The 22,430-nt window shown below is 36.4% G+C and overlaps 1 protein-coding gene across 3 annotated transcripts in view; it reads right to left on the bottom strand.

Annotated features, from left to right (window-relative positions):
* LOC126358481 (spermine oxidase-like) overlaps positions 1–22,430 on the bottom strand; it is a 165,445-nt gene that overhangs the window by 46,647 nt on the left and 96,368 nt on the right. For all 3 annotated transcript variants that reach the window (XM_050007553.1, XM_050007554.1, XM_050007555.1), the window contains exons 4-7: positions 21,708–21,930; positions 15,112–15,360; positions 2,793–2,924; positions 1,112–1,311 (exon numbers count right to left, since the gene is read on the bottom strand). In XM_050007553.1, the coding sequence (XP_049863510.1) occupies positions 1,112–1,311; positions 2,793–2,924; positions 15,112–15,360; positions 21,708–21,930 (804 nt within the window). The remainder of the gene's footprint in view (positions 1–1,111; positions 1,312–2,792; positions 2,925–15,111; positions 15,361–21,707; positions 21,931–22,430) is intronic.

The following is a 22,430-nucleotide window of genomic DNA, read 5'->3' as shown; positions in this document are numbered from 1 at the left end:
AATTAAAGGAAGGAAGGACGATCAGAGTTTAACATACTGTTGATGAAAAGGTTGCTACAGATAGTGTTTTCAAATGAAACAGGATCACTGACTGGTACAGTATTAGTGATAAAAGAAAAAAAATCAAGCATATTACAAGAGTTTTACTTGGTAAAGAAAATAAAGAATAACTAATGCCCACTAGTTATGCCCTGCTTAGCTGTAACAATCACAAAAGTTTTATTATCAGAACTTAAAACAGCAACTCATAGCTGGACATGCACTGGATTTATATACATTAATCAAGTAACAGATTTCCATCGGCTAAACAGAACGAGGATAATGGAATGTAATTGAATCAAATCAGATGATGCTGAGGGAATTAGATTAGGAAATGAGACACTTAAAGTAATGTATGAGTTTTGCTATTTAGGGAAGCAAAATAACTGATGATGGTCAAAGTAGGGAGGATATAAAATGTAGACTGGCAATGACAAGAAAAGCATTTCTGAAGAAGAGAAATTTGTTAATATTGAGTATAGATTTAAGTGTCAGGAAGTCCTTTCTGAAAGTATTTGTATGGAGTGTAGCCATGTATGGAAGTGAAACATGGACAATTAACAGTTTAGACAAGAAGAGTATAGAAGCCTTTGAAATGTGGCGCTCCAGAAGAATGCTCAAGATTGGATGGGTAGATCAAATAACTAATGAGGAGGTACTGAATAGAATTGGGGAGAGGAGAAATTTGTGTCAGTTGGTAGGACACATTCTGAGGCATCAAAGGATCAATAATTTAGTACTGGAGGGAAGTATGGGGAGTAAAAACTGAAAAGGAAGGCCAAGAGATGAATACAGTAAACAGATTCAGAAAGATGTAGGTTGCAATAGTTATTCAGAGGTGAAGAGGCTTGCACAGGTTAGAGTAGCGTGGAGAGTTGCAGCGAACTAGTCTTTGGACCGAAGACAACAACAGCAACAACAACAACAACAACAACCATAAAAAATAAAGAGAGTTTCAAACAAAAAAAAACTTTTAAAGCAAAATCATGAACTTATCATAAGACAGTTTGTGGATGCAGACATGGATGTAGTGACATATTACAGCATGCACAGAAGTGTGTACCTAACTTACCTCAATATTTTTTCAGGATATGGCACTTTGAAATGCTTTCCAAGGAAACGCTTAAGCAAACTCATTAAACTGTCACAGACTTCTGTATCAGACATAAGTTCCATTTTTCGAGCCTCAGGACCAACAATCCAGCCACACAAACAAAGAGGATGATTATCAACAGTATTAAATGTGAACACCTCCTTCAACCAATTCTGCTCCTGAAACATGGCACACAAACATATACAGGCTTATTAACACATACAACAAAATAGTACATGTGTAGTTATAAAAAAAATAACTGGTAGAAAATGTAAATATGGTCAAATACAGATCAATAATGTTTGTATTTGGTAACTTTCCTCACAACTTTAGATGATTTACTGAACAGAAGTAAACAGTTACTAAGTAAGATACTGATAAATATGCAAAATACTGCCAGATGTGAATCTTAATGAGGACCCATGGCATTAGTGAAGACAATCATTATGAGTGAAGACAACCATTATTTCAGTAAGGTTCCTGCTACTGAGACAGGCTTCTAGATAATGGCTGAATGATAGAGTGCGACAGAAAGGATTTTGCTCTCATAGGAAAGGGTGTTTCTGCCATATTGTTCCCACAAGTGCATTAAATTCAAGGAGAGAGATGTGGGAATGAATCTTAATCAAACATGTGCACCCATGGCACAAGTAAGGCCAACCAGCTGCCACGTGGCATAGAAAAGGAATTAAGCTGGGTGACATGCTCTGCTACTGACTATTTATATTAGTCCTTGGCAGCATTTTGTCAGCTGGCAAACAACTGGCTGGTATTGAGGTCCACATAAAATAGCCATAGTAAAGATGATAATCAAGTATGATATGGATGTCTAGAGAGGTAGTCCTGCTAGGAATGTGACAGGACAATGTGTTGACCTACCTAGAATAGAATGTGCTGTATAGATGGATACATGATGTAGATGACCTGCTTAAGTTTCTGATATAGGTACAACCTATGCTGCAAACGATCCTTAGCAGACCCAAGATATTTCATAGGTCACGGGGGTGATAAAATACTGCTTTGGGAGAAATAGGACAAATTTTGTAGAAGATATTCCTCGTTCTAGGAGACGATGAAACATAACTAAAGACTTGTTAGAGGATTACTCCATTGTAGATGGTTATTCATTGTGTGAAAGGATATGGTATGATAAGCCTCTTTGACTGGGTGTGGAAGGTAAAACCCGTCTGTAAAGGCCTAGGTGGGGCTTTCATTATACTGGAACAGCTGTTGTTCACCATAACAAGAGTCTATGGATGCCAGGGATATAGATGTGACATTTTTAATATGTGAAGTTGGTGGCAACTATCATAGTGGAGGTACTGTTGGGACTGAGAGTTTTATGAAATCTTCAGAGCAATGGTGATAATTTTGTGAGAAGGCAGGTTGCTGAACAGAAGATTACCAAGTGAAGAAAGTAGTTGGCATCCAGTTTCAGAATATTGCAGGTACTAAATATTTTTTCTCTAAACATAACATGTTCCTGCAATAAAAAAATGAGCAAATGTGTTCACTGAGAAAAAAAACACATAAAATGGTGTTATATAATTACAGATTCACAGTACCTTACTAGATAATCATGAAATATATCAGAATGTTGTTATTATAGTTGCCACACATGGAGCAATGCATTGTGTAATTGTAATAGTATAATACATACATCACCTCCAGATGTTTCTGATCCAGCTTTATCCTCTGCATTCCACAAAAATCCAAAACCACTACAATCTTCTGGCCACCACTGATGAGAAAATTTCATATACACCTTGTTTACTGTTCCAATGGATAGCCCCTAATATCACAAAGAAAATATAGTGCATTAAATTAGAGAACTTACATAATCACAATATTGGTGTGGAACACATTCTAGTGTCACAAATGAGCAGTGACCACTCAGGTATTCTGAAACTCTAAAGCAACAGTGGAAAAGCTAGTTAAGGATTTTAATTATTAATATAAACAGCCTCACAGACTTTTATTGTGTTAACCTGCTTTTGTTCTTATGACAGTTTAAGGTCGCTGAGTTATTCTAAAAACATGGTATACATGATATGGTTGTCATATATAATGTTAAAGACCAAATTAAGAAACAATAATCACAAATTTTCTGCTGACTGCTTGGCGGAAGTTTGGCAAGGAGACATGGCATGCCACATACAGTCTACTATATTACTGTGGGGCAGGCAGCAGAGGGAATGGCCTGCAACAGTTAAGACATACCATAATGGGGACATCAGTGGGGCAAGGCAACTGGCTGGGAATTGTGTCAGGCTTTCTGGGTTTGTTTGGTGCATTAGGACGCATTGCCAGATGCGAGTGTGATATCAGATCAGATTATCCTGCCCATCTGCGGTCCAAAACACTTGATGCCTCTGGTTTCTAACTGTGGTACTTGGAATCTATGAAGGGACACAGCCAAACATGCAGGCCCAGATGCTGGAGTCCACATAATTACTTGCTGTAAGGCTTAGATGCCAAACAGCTTGAGATGAACACAGGAGGTCTAATGAAGCACAGTGCCTATGCCTAAGAACGAGCTCTGCTGATCTGTGGCCACTGGCAGATGAGGACTGGTACATTCCAAGGAAACTCAGCAGTGTTTGTCTCACAGGCACTGCCTGCATCATTTTGGACATCTGAGTTTTGAGAGTTCTTACCAATCATTCCACCTCTATATTCAACACTGAGTGGAATGTAAAAGTAGTCAGTTATTGAATACATTACCTCCAGTTGTTTCTAATACAGACTTATCTTCTGCATTCTACAAAAATCCAACACTATTACAATATCCTGGCTACCACTGGTGAAGAAATTTCATATACACCTTGACCACAGTTCCAATGAGCAGTCCGTAATATCACAGTAGAAAGTATAGTATGTTAAACTAGATAATTTATGGTGGCAGAAATGTTTGAACATAGATGGCTGATCTGTGAGATTTTGACAGACATATGGTGTGTCAGTGGCCAAGTGAAGTATGGCATTGATGATGTTCAGGGGATGACGGAAAGAAATAAAAGTGCAGCAAATAGGGCCTATCATTTTAGGTAAATGCTCTGGTCATCTATGCTGTGTGGATAGCAGTACCTGGCAAAATAGCAGATTACTGTGTGTGGATGGGATACTTCACAATAGATAATGAGGAAGTCATCCAGTACATGGGTCAGAATGTTGTTGATCTGCTTTTTGCCAGAAGAAGTCAGTATCTGGGCCCATGGGTAGCAGGGAGAAGGCTTGTGGGGTGGTAAAACAATAATGATTGTTATAATTGTAGTTATCCAGTCACAGTATCCTCTGCTGCAAACATCATGTTGTCTTTTCTGGGAGCTTGAATCAAGGGCCAAGCAGGAAAATTGGGGTCCATAATCAAGTGGAATTTTGATCCATGCAAGCAAATGTGGAGTTCTTGATCCTGAAAACAATGGCCACTTTCTGCTAAATATATTTTTGCAAAATAGTGGGCTCCAGCTAATTTGACCATAAATTCTTCAAAAAACAGAATCAGGTATAAATCTATTTTACAGGGTGTATCAAAAAGAGTCATCTGATTTTAAAAAAGTCATAACTATTATGTTATTTGAGATACGTGTGTGGACTATGTACTGTTGGGAAGAGTAAACTCTCAAGTTTTGCATGGTTCCTGCTAGGTAGCAGCAGTGTGCACTCACTTCATTTCTAGTAAAAATGATGTCTGGATAACAGAAAGTGTTTTGTGTTCTATGTTTCACACAGTGTGTGTTCAGCGTGACTTTCGTACTAGGTATGGTGTGAAACCTCCTATAGCAAAGAGCATTAGATGACGGCATGAACAATTCCTCTCTAACACAGACGTTGAATGCATCCACAAAAGTTTCACAAGGAGTCCGCAGAAATCCATTCACTGTGTAGACTGACAGTTCAACATGCCCCGATGTCTGTCTGGAATGTCTTGCATCAGTGTTTACACAGGAAACCACAAAAAAGTCAGCTACTGCAAGCTCTTCATAAGGTGACAAACAACAATGTGTGGAGGTCTGTAAATTCATTTTTGGCAAGATGGAGTACGACTGTTTTCTTCCATGCTTAGTGTTTAGTGACAAGGCAACATTCCATTTAAATGAATAGGTAAACTGTCATAAAGTGAGAATAAGGTGTATGGAACAATCACATGAAGCTGTATAGCATGAGAGGGACTCTCCAAAACTGAATATGTTTTGTGCGGTTTCACAGGAAAATGTGTATGGTCCATTTTTCTTTGCCGAGAACACTGTTACAGGAAGCACTATCTTGATATGCTTGAGAACTTTATTTTTCCCACACTTGTAGACTGATTCAAATGACTTAATTTACCAACAGGATGGCATCTGTAAGTGCAAGAGTTTTTACATCAAAGGATTACTGGATGATGGATCAGTTGCACAGGACTAAATAATTCAGCCTCACATTACTGGCCTCCAAGGTCACTGAACCTGACTGTATGTAATTATTTCTTATGGAGGTTTATGAAAAGACTCTATTTATGTGCCTCCATTACCAACAACAATAAATGAACTAAGACATCGCATAACAACAGCTGTGGAAGCTGTGACTCAAGACATGCCCGCTGCAGTGTGGGAATAATTTGAATAACGCATTGACATATGCCATGCACCTCAAGAGGGGCATATTGAACACCTATGAAAAGATATGAGAAAACTTTTTGAGTTTCCCATTTATCAAAAAACAAAACTCATTGTATACATACATTAGTTTCATAAATATAAATGTGCCAAATTGGATGACTCTTTTTGATACACCCAGTGTATTGAAATTGAATATAAACAGTCACAACTGCAGTAAACATTTTATATATATATATATATATATATATTGTTATATGAGGTTAAGGGTTTCAGTTTGTTTTCGACTATCTTCAGATCCACAGCAGGTTGTAGATGGTGGCTATGAATTAAGCAGATGCTACACCTCCATGAGTGCTAACGGCTGTTAGCATTTGTGGAGGTATAGGGCCTGCTCTAGTTTACAGCCACCATCTACTTCGTGGTGTGGGTCTGAAGATGGCCTAAAACAGACTGAAACTGGTAAACTTATACAAAAAAAAAATACAAATAAGTTTATTGTGGTTGTGATTGTTTATATTCAATGTTAAATAGATAAAAAACCACTGTACCCTAGAGACACATGTTCTCAAAAATTGCTCTGTGTATTGTCTAGTTAGGTTGTTTCATATTCTATGGGTCATTTTACATGATAAGTCTTAATGGAGTGAAATGAGTCATTTTACATTCCCATCGCAAATTAATCTGTAAATATGGTTACATGCTGAAAATTTTTAAGTTTTATATATATGTGGAGTAATGAATGTCTTTTTCCTTCTGTCACTGTAATTATGTAAATCGTTGTTTGTTTTGAATTGTTGTGGATTATTTATACTTCATGAGGGAATAAATATTGTAGGTGAACACCCCACATTATTCTTACAGCATGTTTTTGAGCAATGAAAATTTTCTTTCTTAAAGATGAGTTATCCCAGAACATTATTCTACATGACATTATTGAATGAAAATATGTAAAACAAATAAACTTACTGATTTGTCTCTCCCCAAGATTTTCAGTGATTCTAAGTGCAAATGTGCCAGAACAAAATTCTTTTAGGGGTTCCAAGATGTGCTTTTTCCACATTAAATTCTCATCATAATGGACACCATATAATTTTGAAGTTTCCACCCTATTTAGTGATGGTCTAAAATTGAGGGTGAGACCATTCACAGAATTATATCACCAGACTGTATTGGTTGAATGACTAATTTCAACTTTCTGCATTCTTTGTGTTAGATGTGACATTATTCATTGGTTAGCCATACCATCAATCCAACAAAACTTCAATTTATCTAGGAGAATACCTGAGTCAGAGAGTCAAATGCCTTAGAAAGGTCACAGAAAATACCAACTAGCACTGTTTCATTATGTAATGCTTGTAAAATTTGGTGAGTGAACATGTAAATGGCATATCAGCAGAGCAACTCTTCTCAAACCCAAACTGCAATTTGCCGAGGATATTATTGTTGCTAGGGTGTGATACTACTCTACAGTAATCACCTTCTCAAGTATTTTGGAACATTTGTCAGCAGTGAAATGTGTCAGTAGTCGTTGACATCTCTCTCATCACCCTTCTTAAAGAGCGGTTCAACAATGGCATATTTCAGTCTCTGTGGAAAACCGCCTTCAGTTAGTGATGCTTTTCAGATTAGACTGGGCTTATTATATAGGAACAAACCATTAGTGTTCAATTGGAAAAATCACTGAAACAAGATGAGCTTTTATTTGTGAGAGAATGTATAATTTTCTTAATTTCAGAAGGAGAAGCTGGTGATACATTCATATGACTGAATTTTATGGGAGTTACTTTTTCAACAGACTACTGCAATTTTTCTCTTGAACTGTTTGTCCTATGCTTCCTACAATATTTAAGAAATCATTATTAAATATACAAGAGTTGCCCAAAAAGTAATGCAGCACATCTTTTTCTTCAACAATTCTTAACTGAACATAATGAGAACTACACACATGAAAGAATGGTGTTTTATCTATACATCCTATATTTCCACATAATCTCCATCCCATTCTATGGCTTTCCCCCAGCACGAAACCAGGGCGTATGTGCCCTGTCGGTACAAATCCTTGTCCTGGTGGCAGAGCTAGTGCTTCATTGTGTGAATCACCTCCTCATCATCCTCAAAATGTCTTCCACAAATGGCATCCTTTAATGATGAATGACAACATCAGATCACTGCAACATATCAGGTGTGACAGTGTGGCTGCAAATCATGGAGCTCTGTCGAACCACCTTCTGATGACTTCACCCTCCATGCACAGTGACTAACTGTAATCTATCAACAGCAGATACTCCATAGGCTTTTCACAAGTGTTTGTGAATATTCCCCTCAGTTTCTTTCTCTGCAGTGAAAAATTCAATGACAGCATGTTGCCTGTAACGTATGTGACCTACAGGCACCATTTTGAAACTGTCCTGCGGCTATGCTACCTGTCGGAAGTGACGGAAACTTGGCACACTCACTCAGGATACTTCAAATAATACATACGTACCGTTTTGCGTTCATATTATTGTTTCTGGCTGAGAAAAAAATGTGGAGCATTACTGTCTGGGCAACCCTTGTATTTGCTGCCTGTGACTCTTTGTTTATAGCCCTTCAATTCAGTACTGATATCCTGTTCTGTGGTTGGCTGTCCTGTCTCTCATTTGATTACATTCCTTATGCACCTATGTCTGTTGTCAGAATTATTGGTTTCTAACATTATGTGCATGTTTATTGATTTTTTAATAAGCTTTTGTAGTAATTTTGAGTAGTTTTTGTAGTGTGCAACAACTGCAGAATCCCTATTTGTTCTTGTCAACAGACACATTTCCCTTTTCCTTTCACCAGATACTTTAATCCCTCTAGTAATACATGGTCTTTTACATGGCCTGATTAGTTTCATAGAAAGCTATTTTCAAATAATGATAAGAATTTATAATGGAATGGATTAAATTTTATGTTACCATTTGGTTCATTATAAATTTCATCTCAGGTCATCTCTTGGAAACTATTCTCAGAAACATTTGTCCTTGAGTCATTAATTTTCTAAATGATTTCCACTGGGGAGTATCCATACTGTAAGGCACTTTCTTATTTATCACACCAAACTGTGCTTCATGATGAGAGAGCGCATTTGTTACTAAGTAAACAGTTATTTTCTTGCTCTGAGCTTCACCAAAGAAAACATTATCAATTAGGGTCCTACTTTCTTTATCCGCTTGAGTTGGAAAATTAATTACTGAGGTCAAATTGTAGGGTTCAAACAAGGTTTTCAGATCAGTTTTTTTCTCTCAGAATCTTTTAGAAAACTGCCATTGGAGTCACTATGGACTATAAACTGCTTCCTGCTGTCTGACAGATAGCACAGTAAGGAATCCACATTCCTCATCAACAGTTTAAAATTCCCCAGTGGGGAATCTAAATACAGTTACAATCAGTAGTGAACTCTTTAGAGTATTAATTAACAAGCACATGCTCCTATGTGCTGATCATTACAAAATCTACTTGTCTCAATGTTTTTCAACTCATGTCTGTCTTAATATATGTAACAACTTCCCCTTTTCCCACACTTAGTTCTGCATGTGTAAGCTACAAGATTGTAACCTTGTGCACATAACTTATCTACCCCTTTGGTTATGTTGTGCTCAGGCACAGGCTCTCTATGTTTTCAGAGCTTTCCAAATTTTCCAAACTGACAAGAAGTTCCTCTACTTTATTACTCAGACCTTTAACATTTTGATGAAATAAGCTAAGCTTACTTTTCTGTCCATTCTTGAGCATTTTGTGAGGCTCTTCTTCTATTTTGACTTCTTTCAAAACAGGGTGCTTCAATCTTGATTCTAATCTAAAAAAGGTATTCCTCTAACACCAGTAGCCACAGGGATCTTACTTTGTGTGATGGTGGTATCCAGTTATTATTTGCTTTGTTCTGCCATCCTATCTTTCTCTCTCCTATTCAGTTCCTGGCCATGTCTAGTAAATATCCACCTCCCAATTGTAGCAACAGGCACTGCACTCATATGAGATTTCATTTCAGTCAACAGAAAGGATGCTTAACTCAGTGTCCACACTGCTCACAGCAGTGTTGACCACCACCTGTACCACCTAGAGACAAGGCCGCAGTGCAAAATTTGTAGCAGATCATGATGTCACTCCCAGCGGGCCACCATTTTGTGTTTAGAGGCTGATGCGTATCCACACATTTGTTGGATTCTAGTGCTACATTCATGCTTAAAACTAATGATTATAGTGTTTACTTCCAGTGAATCTACTGTGAACATGGTTTACAAATGTTGTGTGCCAAGGTATTGTGGGAATTACAGAACTGGACCAAAAGTAATCCTGTTTTCCTTTCCGAAAGATTTGAATCTGCATCAGAAATAGCTTTCAGTTATTCATCGGGACAATTTCCAACCCACTCAGCACTTGAAGGTACATAAAATATCTACCTAGTGCATTTACTTATTTATTTGCTAGTAGAATATCTTAAATTTTGGATGCATTCGACTAAAACTGTGGGCAAAAGTTTGCAGTAAATAGTATTCATTTTCAAGTGGCCTTTTTTTTAAAATTTCATAAATGAAATATAAATCTCTTTAATTTGTATTTTATTACACATTACTGATATGTTTTATTCACTGTTTGTGAGTGGGTGTTGTTTTTCTCTCTCACGTTAGTTATCATGGGTGCTAAGGAATGTTGAAATTGCCGTTTTCATGTTTAAAAAGTTATCTGTCTGTAAGAAGCATATCTACGTTGTTTTTCTATGGGTTAATTTTTCCCATTATTAGGTATTCACAATCATTGGCTTTGCCAACTCACAACCAAATAATCATCTTTCAACCTAACCTACACTTCAGGTTGTGCTGCAGAATAGGTGTCATCACAACCAGATTTCAGTGGCATCCAGTATCATTGGAGCCATGTTAATAATGCATCCTGTTACATAATCTGTCCAGTATCTTAAATGTTCCAGTTGGTTAATTGACATGTCAAGAGCTATTTAGTTCATACAGCACAGCTTGGTAAAGAATGTTTAGTTGATATCTTCTTCACATATTTCCAGTTGGATAGTCACGATTGTTTATTGAGGTGTGTGATTTATTATAAATCCAGTATCATCTGCAAAAATCTTGCTGAATGTTGATTGAGAGATTATTCACATATGTAAACAATAGGAGTGTACCAAATTAAACACTATGGAACTCCCTTTGTCATTTCTCTCCATTCACTAAAATTTTCCATCTCTCCATCATTGTCTAAATTATTCAGCACAACTTCTTGTGTCCTGTTTATTAACTATGATTCCAACCAATTGTGTGCAAGGCCATTAATTCAATGAACCTTGAGTTCTTCTGAGAGTGTTACATGACCTATATAATCAAACGCCTTGGAAAGATCACAAAAAATACCAACTGATGACATTTGTTATTTAAAGCTTGTAATATATGGTGAGTGAATGTGTGAATAGCATTCTCAGTCAATTAGGCCTCCTTGAATCCAAAATGTGACATGCTAAGTATATTTTGTCCACCAAATGTGAGACTAAACTATTTTGGAAAAAGATTTCAGTATGGAAATTATGCAATAATTATTTAAGTCCTCCTTGTCATCTTTCTTACAAACAGGCTAATCAACTGCACATTTTAACCTGTGTGGAAAAATTCCCTGTGTCAGTGATTCATTATAAATGTCACTAAGAATGATACCTAACTTAGAATAACTTTTCAGAATTCTGTTTGAAATTCCATCAACATCATATGAGCCTTTGTTTTTTAGAATTTGTATAATTCTACTGATTTCAATGAGGGATGTTGGTGCTACATCAAATGGAAAGACATTTTTCATATCCTCTTACTACTTCAACTTAACCATTTAATCCTACTTTTGCTGTAATATTTAGAACATGATTGTTACATGAGATTTATGAATCCCTGTAGGAGTATACATAACATTCATAACATAGTTCCTATAATTTTCTCAATTTTCCCATTATCCAACCAATAGTTAAACAGGTTAACTTCTTTGATCATTGTAGTTTCTACACACACACACACACACACACACACACACACACACACACACACAATATAAAAAATTTGAATTACTAACCATAAACACTTCTATACATAGTTGTGTAGGACAATATTGTAGTGTCGTCACCTAGTTATATTGTTAACAAATCACAGCTGCTATCAATAAAAATCTATAATGAATTCTTGAGCTTCTCAAAGTCAAATAGCAACATAGTACAGTACTATTGAAGCCATTCACAGCATCATATAATTAGTCTGGGAATACTGGATGTTACATGAACATTACCTAGTGTGGGGAAGAAGTATTTACATGCACCATCTCCACGTAAATGGGATCTAATTTGTCCCCAATGAAATGTCACATTGTTTGCTGATGAGAGTAGCTTACCTATCTGCTGTAATTATTGAAGCTCATGACCATCATAAAACTGATCATCATAAAAATAAATGTGTATTACTACACATGCAATGAAGATTGAAAACTATATGCTGCAGGGCTTTGTAGTTTATTTAACAAATGTCAACTCAACCACAATAACAAGAGTGAAACAATGGAATATCCAGGATGGAATGCAACAAGTCGCAGACAGACATAACAAAAAGACATTCAAATTAAAGCTTTCAGCCAATGGCCTTCATCACCAATACACACACACACACACACACACACACACACACACACACACACACACACACACATGAATACAGTCTCAGGCAACTGAAACCACACTGCGAGCAGCAGCACCAGTGCATGATGAGAGTGAAAACTGGAGGAGGCTGGGATGGGGAGGGGGAGCAATAGTATGGTGGGGATGGCAGACAGTAAAGTGCTACAGATTAGATGGACGGCAAGGGGGAGGGGGGGAGTGGGGGGGGGGGGGGGCGGGGAATTAGTGACAAAGGAGAGAAATAAAAAGACTGTGTGTGGTGGTCTTAGTTGCCTGAGACTGTAGTGTCGTATGTGTGTGTGTGTGTGTGTGTGTGTGTGTGTGTGTGTGTGTGTGTGTGTGTATTGGTGATGAAGGCCACTGACCAAAAGCTTTAACTGTGAAAGTCTTTTTGTTGTGCCTATCTGCGACTCAGCATCTCCTCTACATGGTGAGTAGCAACTTTCCTTCTCATAATATTGTTACAATAACAAGAGTGTAATCCAAAACATTGAAGTGATAGAAGGCCATCAAAGGTTAAAAACCAGATAATGTAAGTTACACACTGATCGATCACAGTAGTGTAGCAAAGCATTGTCTAAGTTCATAACTTTGTACTTTTGCAGAAACTGTGAGAAAAACAAAGTATGACTTTCATGTTTCAAAGAAATGTAAAAATAGCCAAGAGAGCATGAGCTCACGAGAAAAGACCAAAATAACAATCATGAGTGAAATCCCAGGATATCTGTCCTGGACGAAAATTTCAGGGGGTGCCAAACTCATATTCTTGAAGGAAAAAACCTTAAGTTGATTTCTGAACCAATAAAAAGTTGATTTTTGAATGTGTGGTTAGTGTACACTATGTCTCTGCCATGGAGATCCCTGTCTCATCTAGAAATAAAAATAAACTTTCCTGTAGACAAAAGGGGATGGGGTTATATGAACTCAGCTGAATAAACCTGAACAGGTAAATGCCAATCGCTGTTTGTTTATGAGGTTAATTGGATGTGCAAATGATCAGTTTTGTTATAATTATTAACAAAATCCATACATAAGTGACTAATGGGAATAACAGAAAATTTTTACAGAAAATTTTTGACAGTTCGCTACACTACTAAGAGCCAGTTGTACAGTCCCAGTTCGCAGCTACTTACTTTCTATTCTCGGAATAGCATGGAAAACATGTTGTGCAAACACATAATAATGCCTAACCAGAGAATAAATGTGGGATAACTAAACCAGTGATTCTGATGCAGTTAGTGAATTTAACCAGAGAATAAGTTTTGACAATGGCAGGAATTCTTACAGAATTGGTGATGACTAGATTTTTGTTAGAATGAGTAAGAGGAAGAAACAGGAATATCACACATATTATAAGGAAGAATATGACTATTCCTAATTTATATAAAAATTTCGTACTTCTACTTTTTTATCTCACACTTGAGAAACTGGTGTGCATGAATGAAATGTGATACTATTTCCTAACATAAAACTTTTTGCTTGTAATAGGCCTAATAGGCATTAGACACTGCTACTTCATTAATTATATTCTATCATGTTATTTGTGTAAATTAGGTAGATTAAAATCCCATTTGTGCCAAAACAGTCTTGCTTATATGCCGTGTAGTGCAGCTGCTGCAATATTGGAAAGGCACATTTCATTTCATCTAACAGACAGTGACAAAACAGACATAATCAAATTGAGAAACCACATCAGTCTTGAGTACTATTTGTATTAACAACTTTTTCAGTATTAGACAATGACATTTTGATTTTTCCTGTAGCAAAAGCCTGACAAACTTTGATGAGGCAATAGATTATTTTGCAGAAAGGACAGCATGCCTTTAAAACTGTAGCACGTTTATAGAGAAACATTGTAGGACCTAAGGATTGAAGAAATGTGTACTGTCTTGCTTGTCTCTTGTCTTTACTTGTTTTATGTTTTCTATATTAAATTTTATGTCACACAAAAGAGAAAGTTATCAGCTAATAGGCAATAAAAAGTGCAAACTTTCTGGAGAGTTCTTATTCTCCTGCTGGTATCCCATCGAGTATAAATTGTGAGGGTGTTTTTTTTGTTTGGTTTTTGTTTTTTTTTTTTTTTAATTTTCACTGTCCTAAATATAGATTTGATGGCTTCTATTACAAAATAAACAAGTTTGAATTCCACAGGGCAAAATACAGTGACGTGCAATAGAAGAATGCTGTGTGAAGAGGCATTATACTTTGGCACACTTAAGACCAAATAACACATCTTTTATTTCCCCGAACAAATATGTTTTATACATCAAACTCTTCAGGAAAATGTGTGATACAAAATGAACATATTTTTGAAATATTGATTGTTTTTTAAATTTGTTATCTGCTGTCTGTGGGAGGAGGTGGTGGTGGGTGGTGGGAGGTGGGGGGGGGGGGGGGGGGGGGTGCCTGAAGTTTATGAAGTTTTTAGCCCAGTTCGGAAATATCATAGATCCAGGGCTGCTCAGTGATATTCATTTTTTACCATTAAGTACTGCACCAACTGTTCCTGTTCTGAAGACTGATAAGCACATTCTTTGCATTTATTTAAACATGTATGCAATGCTGTATTTTTTTGTTTATATCTTAAATTAGATGATAAACAAGTGTATGTTTAAAATTTGAATATTGTCCTGAAAATAATTTTTGCCGTTGTTATCATGAAACATCAATAATTATAAAGAACATGTCAGTGAACGCACCTTAATAGCATTCATCTTGTAAGCAGGTAATGGGGGACTGAACATTGCCTTTGCTTGTGCCTTAAGCACACCAAGAGAAACAGTCACAATAACGTGGTCTGCAATATACTGTGATCCATCAAGACAACTGACAATAACTTTCCCTCTGATTTCATTAGGCAATGAATCCCATTCAATTTTTGTTACTTCCTTACTAAGTTGTAAACGTTCCTTCAAAGGAAGTTCTTGGTCAGGATTTGGATACTTTTTCTGAAAAATTTCACAGAAAAGGATTATTATTTATGGACAAATATAAGTGTTAAATAATTGTCATTAAAAAAAGCTTCTCTCTCTCTCTCTCTCTCTCTCTGTCTCTTTCTCTCTTTCTGTTCATGCCACACAATGTCCTATAGATTTCAATACAAAAGTGACAATGACATTTATTCAATACAAAAGTGATAATAGCATTTATTCATTTCAATCCAAGATAGTTGCTTTACTGTAAACTAATAAAATATTAAACATTCAACAACACAGAAAAAATAGCTGCTTTAAAAAGGTTGGCGTTACCAAATACCAATTTGATGATCCAGTTTTTGTATCTCTCTGCCACTGTTTAGTCTCATAATGTGTTTCTGATTTATGCCACTTAGTATGGATAAATAGCTAAGAAAAATAACTCCCTATTTTCCACTACAGTGCATATGTATTTCATAATAAAAAGTAATTGGTGTAGTAATGAAAGCAATCTTCACACTTAACTTTTGGATATTCAGTATTCATGCTTTTAAATTATTTCTGAACTAACTGTAGTTATGACTTAACTTGTGTCACTTTTAATATTTGCACAGTGAATTTTTTCCTTAACTGGCACAGAAGAAAATCAGTTAGAGCTGACCATGTGAAAGGTAGTAGTTACTGATATTCTAAATGTACAAAACACAGGACCTGCTCATACTTGATATTACTACCATAGCAAAATAGACGTTCAGTGATAACACAGGACCTGCTAATACTTGATATTACTATTATAGCAAAATAGACATTCAGTGATAACTATAAATATTTAAAACTAAATGAGTCCTTACTATTTTATTTATTTATTTATTTACCTCTTGTTCCAGTGACCCATGTTGTGACACTATCACAGGATATGGAACATGTCAATTTTACAAGCTTTTGGCCAGAATTTATGGTAATACATAAAACAAAACAAAAACAGTAAACAGTAACTTAGGTCCCACTACAAAAAATACATTTTAGATATAGATAGAGATTACAAAACAAAAAAACAGTAAACAGTAACTTAGGTCCCACTACAAAAATACATTTTAGAGAGAGATAAACATTACAAAATAATAAATGTTACAGAGAAATAAATATTGCAAAATATATGTTTACAATCAAAATATTTGGTATTACAAATACAAATTTGGGCATACATTTGCAATTTACAATACAAGAGATGTTAAACACTGTAGTTCAGGAACTCTTCTAATGTATAAAATGATCCTTGCAATAGGAACTGCCTTAAGGTTTTTTTTAAACAAGAGATCATCATCTACGAAACACTTAATTCTTGAAGGGAGGGAATTAAAACTCTTACAGCCACTGAAATGGACTCCTTTCTGTACCATACTTAGATTTGGCTGTTCATAGTGGATATCATGTTTCCTTCTAGTATTGTGACTGTGATATGCACTATTCAGCTTAAAGATGGAATTTTCTTTTCTTATGAAGCACATCAACGAGAATATATATTGCGCAGTGGATGTAAGTATTTCAAGGTTCTTAAAAAGATTCCTGCATGTGGGTCTAGGATAGACTCCACACATGATCCTTACGGCTCTTTTTTGTACACACAGTACTTTTTTAGCCAGTGGCTCATTTCCCCAAAATATAATTCCAAATGGCATAATTGCATGAAAGTAACCATAATACGCTGACTTCATGGTTTCCATATTTCTATAAGAAGAAACAATGTGCAATGCGTATGTGGGTGGAACCTGTGGAGGAAAAATGTAGTCACCTCTGCCGTATCAAGTGAGTACTTTCATCTCTATTACATTCCATTGCACAATTATAATATTATGCCAGCTGGCTACAGATTACAAAATTTGGCATTCACTTTCCACTGAGTCCCAGATTTGTTTAATTTTTTTTCTCCTAGTACAACAATTACTTTGATGACTACTATATATAATGATGATGTAAATAAAATAGAAAGAAACTTCCACATGGGAAAAATATATTAAAAACAAATATTCCAAGACTTACCAAGTGGGAAAGCGCCGGTAGATAGGCACAATAAATAAAACACACAAACACACACACAGAATTGTGAGCTTTTGCAACCGGCGGCTGCTTCGTCAGGAAAGAGGGAAGGAAAAGGAAAGATGAAAGGATGTGGGTTTTAAGGGAGAGGGTAAGGAGTCATTCCAATCCCGGGAGCGGAAAGACTTACCTTAGGGGGAAAAAAGGATAGGTATATACTCGCGCGCACACACACACACACACACATATCCATCCATACATATACAGACACAAGCCTTTAAATATGTCTGCTTGTCTCTGTATATGTATATGTATTTTGTATATGTACACACACACACACACACACACACACACACACACACACACACACACACATCCATCCATACATATACAGAGACAAGCAGACATATTTAAAGGCTTGTGTCTGTATATGTATGGATAGATATGCGTGTATGTGTGTGTGCGCGAGTATATATGTATCCTTTTTTCCCCTTAAGGTAAGTCTTTCCGCTCCAGGGATTGGAATGCCTCCTTACCCTCTCCCTTAAAACCCACATCCTTTCATCTTTCCTTTTCCTTCCCTCTTTCCTGACGAAGTACCCGCCGGTTGCGAAAGCTCGAAATTCTGTGTGTGTGTTTGTGTGTTTTATTCATTGTGCCTATCTACCGGCGCTTTCCCGCTTGGTAAGTCTTGGAATCTCTGTTTTTAATATATATATAAACTTCTTGCATGTGATGTTTCTTTATTCACATTTACCCTATTTCACTTCCTGTGTAGTCTATAGACATTCTGACTGAATAGTTACCAATGATTCAAACATACTATTTTTTTCCTACACCTATCTCATGAGGATATTTTCAGGTACAGATAATAAAATTGTATTATGGAGCAAAGGGTATGGAAATATTACAAGGTTAATTAATGATTAGGAATAAGTGAGAAGGTTGATCAGCAGCTTTGGTCCAGGAAGACAGAACATGAGGACATGACAGGAGGGTCAACAATGAAATGCTAGGACTATACGAGATTCGAAAAATTAAGGCTTTACCTGTGGAAGAGATGGCAGTTGGTTAGTTAGTTAGTAAGTTAGTATCTGCAATGATTGACTGTTTCATCAGTTCTTGGTAGAATATTTTATACATTATGAATGAAATACACATGAATATTACACCAGTGTGATGCATGTTTTCATTCTTAAAGTAGTTAACAGCTTGTTCCACAGATCAAATTCACAATAAAAGTTATGATGTGGAATGTGTCAACACAACAAATGTAGAAGACTTACACACAACCAAAAAAAGTAATATTTATTTTGCTATATGCTGGTTATTACAGGTTTTTAATGACTAATCATCTCTACTGAAGAATTCCTCTACACTGTAAAAGAAGTTATTAAGGATAAACTTCTTTAAACTGCATTTGAAAACACGTCTGCTATATGTCGGCATTTTATTTCAGTGGGAAGAGCATCAAAGTGATTTATAACTGCATTTTTCACCCCTTTCTGTGCCAAATTTATATACATTAAAGGGTAATGCAGATCATTTTTCCTAGCATTTGTACTTCTGAATATCTCTGTTATTCTCAAACTTGGATAGGTTATTGATAACAACATTTGGAAGTGGAGTATGCTGACCTGTGGGTGTGTGGTTAATATTCCCATCTGTTTAAAGATACACATGCAACATGCAGGCCTACCATGTGTGAAATCCACACATAATCCTAACTACTTTCTTTTGTGCAATGAACACCTTTTGCCTAATCGAGGAGTTATCCCAGAATACCATTCCATAAGTCATCAATGAATGGAAATATTCAAAATATGTTGACTTACTGACTTCTATATCCCCAAAGTTGGCAATTGTCCTTATGGCAAAAGTAGGTGAAGCTGAACATTTAGGTCTGCTGTATGATTTATCCAATTTAAGTTTTCATCAGTGTGAAAACCTAAGCACTTACAACTTTCTATGTTGTTTATTATTTATTGTTGCTCTACAGCATTTTTCAAAGTTTAAAGCTAGCCCATTTGTGCAAAACCATTCAATAACTTTCACAAAAATATCATTCACCATTTCTCTGTTGATGTTTCTTTGCTTAGCTTCTTAGCAATGCTTATATAATCTGTGAACAGGACTAATTCTGCCTCTTGAGGGGGGGAGGGGAATTTCACAGCTAGTGGTGTTGAACATAAGGGAACATTATGTAGAATCGATTAAATGAAACTTCCACATAATTAAAACTATGTGTCAGACTGGAACCTGCGCCATTAATGTCACATTTTTTGAACACTGCTTTTACTGGCAGCTATTAATTCACAACTCATGATCTGCCTTCTACGCTTAATACTGCCAAGGTTTTTCTCATACTTTTCAACCTTTACAGAAGCTGTACTGTACACTTCACCAGTCTAACATGGCTGCAGAAAATGATATTACAGAGAAATATCTTGGACACAGTCTAAGAGCTGTTTACTGACTGAATCTTTCTGTCTGCAGTTGAGTGCATACTGCTTCATTGATAGATTACAGCTGTGTGATGCAATTGGATCCTATTGTGAAAACAAGTACTCTTAACAACTGACCTATCCAGGCATGACCCTCAAAATTTAATTCTGCCAGTGTCTCTCTCATTCACTTTAATCTTCTCTAATGTCCTCCTGCATATGTTGAACAAAGCTTTAAACAACCAGAAAGTTTCAAAACAGGGAACACTTTGATTGCAGTGCATGGGTTGGAGTTCTAAGCTTGCACACAGTTATAATCTGAGAAGAAATTTCTAAATAATGCAATTTCTGCTGCAGAGCAGAAGATTCATTCTGAAAACAAGCCTTAAGCTGTGGCTACGGGGTCTGTTTGCTGCAATGGGTGACTGGTTATATGTTATACACTAAATACGACAGACTCAATAAACAAAAACAGCAAATAAGATACATCCAAATGCAGAACACAAGGCAACAGATACATGGATGAGCATTGTATGCACATGACTATAACAACATTTATGTATGTACAAATAATTTGAACCTCTCTGCTATAATATCTTGCAGACATCTGTTTAAGGTGTCAGGCATTTTGACTTCTGTTCCACAATATATTTATCCCTCCATGAAGTTGTTTCAAAAATATCCACTGTAGTTCAAAAGGAACAATTTTGTATGAGGTGCATCCAGAAAATAAGTTTCCCTACATTTTAAAACAAAGACAGCATAGTTACATGAAAAACTTTATTGGCAACAGGTACAGCAGTGTTTATGGTATTTTTTGACATAGTCACCAAAAGAACTGAGACATTTGTCATACTGTGGGATCAACTTTTACATTCCTGTGTCATAGAAGTCTGCTCCTGTGAATTGACCCAGCATGTGACACACAATTTCTTGAACAGCAGGTGTTCAGTGACCATTTCATGCAAAAGGATCTGCAGAAAATGCTGCTGAGCTCTGTAATTGTGAAGTGACAGTTCTCCAGGATGTGCTGCCATATCAGCTCAACCAGGTGATCATTGGTGAGGGGTGGTCACCCACTACACTCTTCACCATGTACACTTTGACAACCTTTGGAAAAAGCCTACAACAGCGACACACTGTCCATTTGCTCATGGTGTCCTGCCCATACACCTGACAGAGCCGACACTGAATTTCGATGGCATTAGGTTTTGTGCATTAAGGAACCTTATTACTGATGAAACCTCGCAGGTAGCAGGAGAAGGAATAAGAGACACCATTTCCAGGCACTGCTGTTCTGGTTCTGCAGGTGGGACCCGTCCAGCCTGTATATGATTGTCACATCATAAATCTGTTGCACATGCACAATTTTCCCCGCTAAATTGTCTGCTTTAAAGGAAACAACATTTATAAACTTACTATCTGGATGCACCTCCTACATAATTACAAAATGAGAAGAAAAACATGGTTTTCATTACACCACATTAAGGTTGTCTTTAGCACAGAAAGGAGTCACAATGCTGGAACCAAAAGTTTTGATCATTTACCCAATGATACAAAGCATCTGATGCACAAGAAAAGTAAAATTTGAAAATACATTGAAAAAGTTTCCCCTTGACAACTCCTTCTTTTCCACGGAAGCATTTCTATTACCATAATATGTAAAAGATGATGACAGAAATTACTGACTCACTTGTAAATGTCTTCTTTTCCTCTCTCTCTCTCTCTCTCTCTCTCTCTCTCCTTTTTTTATTACAATTTAGCATGCAGATGACACATGGAACATAATCTAACCAACCATGATATTCAGAGGAAAGTGCTCTAAATAATAAGAAATACATGGAACATTAAGTCAAGTTGTATTGCAATGGATTAACAGTTTTAATAGCAAACACTAACCATCAAAACATCCAAAATGTTTCTGTAGCCTCCATGTTTCCAGGCCCAAAGCGGATTTCCTTCACATTCCCAGTACTCTGTGAGACCCTTTCCAGATGTTTGGAACCAGCTATCAGAACCATCAATCGATTGTTCAAATTTGGAATACCACTCGAGGAAAGAATATGCAAGAGGTAGATCTTCTGCAGAAATTAATCCTGGTTGTGTAATTTGTCTCTGAAATCTTAAAAAAATTAAATGTTATGGTGAAAATGAAATGCTAATTTGGCTAATAACTTTTAATTTGCTCTTTGGCACTCATACATGAGAGTATAATTGCACAGTTTTCAACAATTTATTAACATCACATACTTGAATATTTACAACAACACTAGAAACAGGAAAATAATCTTGATTAATGCTCTATTTGACAACATTTAGCCAGTTCCACAGCAGTAAGTAACCTTACAGTGGATACCTACAACTCATTCATTATTTCCACAGGCAGTTTCAACCAGTAGTCTTACAGTTAAGAATTTTTTTTAAACAAATACCTTATGTTGCTACAACAAGTTAGAGTAAAATGCTGAGCTTTTTGTCTTTGTCAACAGCAGCAGTTATTACAGACAGTTGATCAGAAAAGTGCTCAGACTGATGTCAAGCAACAGAAAGTTGCATCCAATGTGTATGTTGGGCACCACACTAGATGACATGTACCAGCGTTAGCAAAGGTACCTAGAGTAC

Source organism: Schistocerca gregaria, chromosome 1, assembly GCF_023897955.1.
Source record: "Schistocerca gregaria isolate iqSchGreg1 chromosome 1, iqSchGreg1.2, whole genome shotgun sequence".
NCBI lineage: Eukaryota > Metazoa > Arthropoda > Insecta > Orthoptera > Acrididae > Schistocerca > Schistocerca gregaria.
Note: the sequence above shows the minus strand (reverse complement) of the source record. Positions and strands in the feature narration are given on the sequence as shown.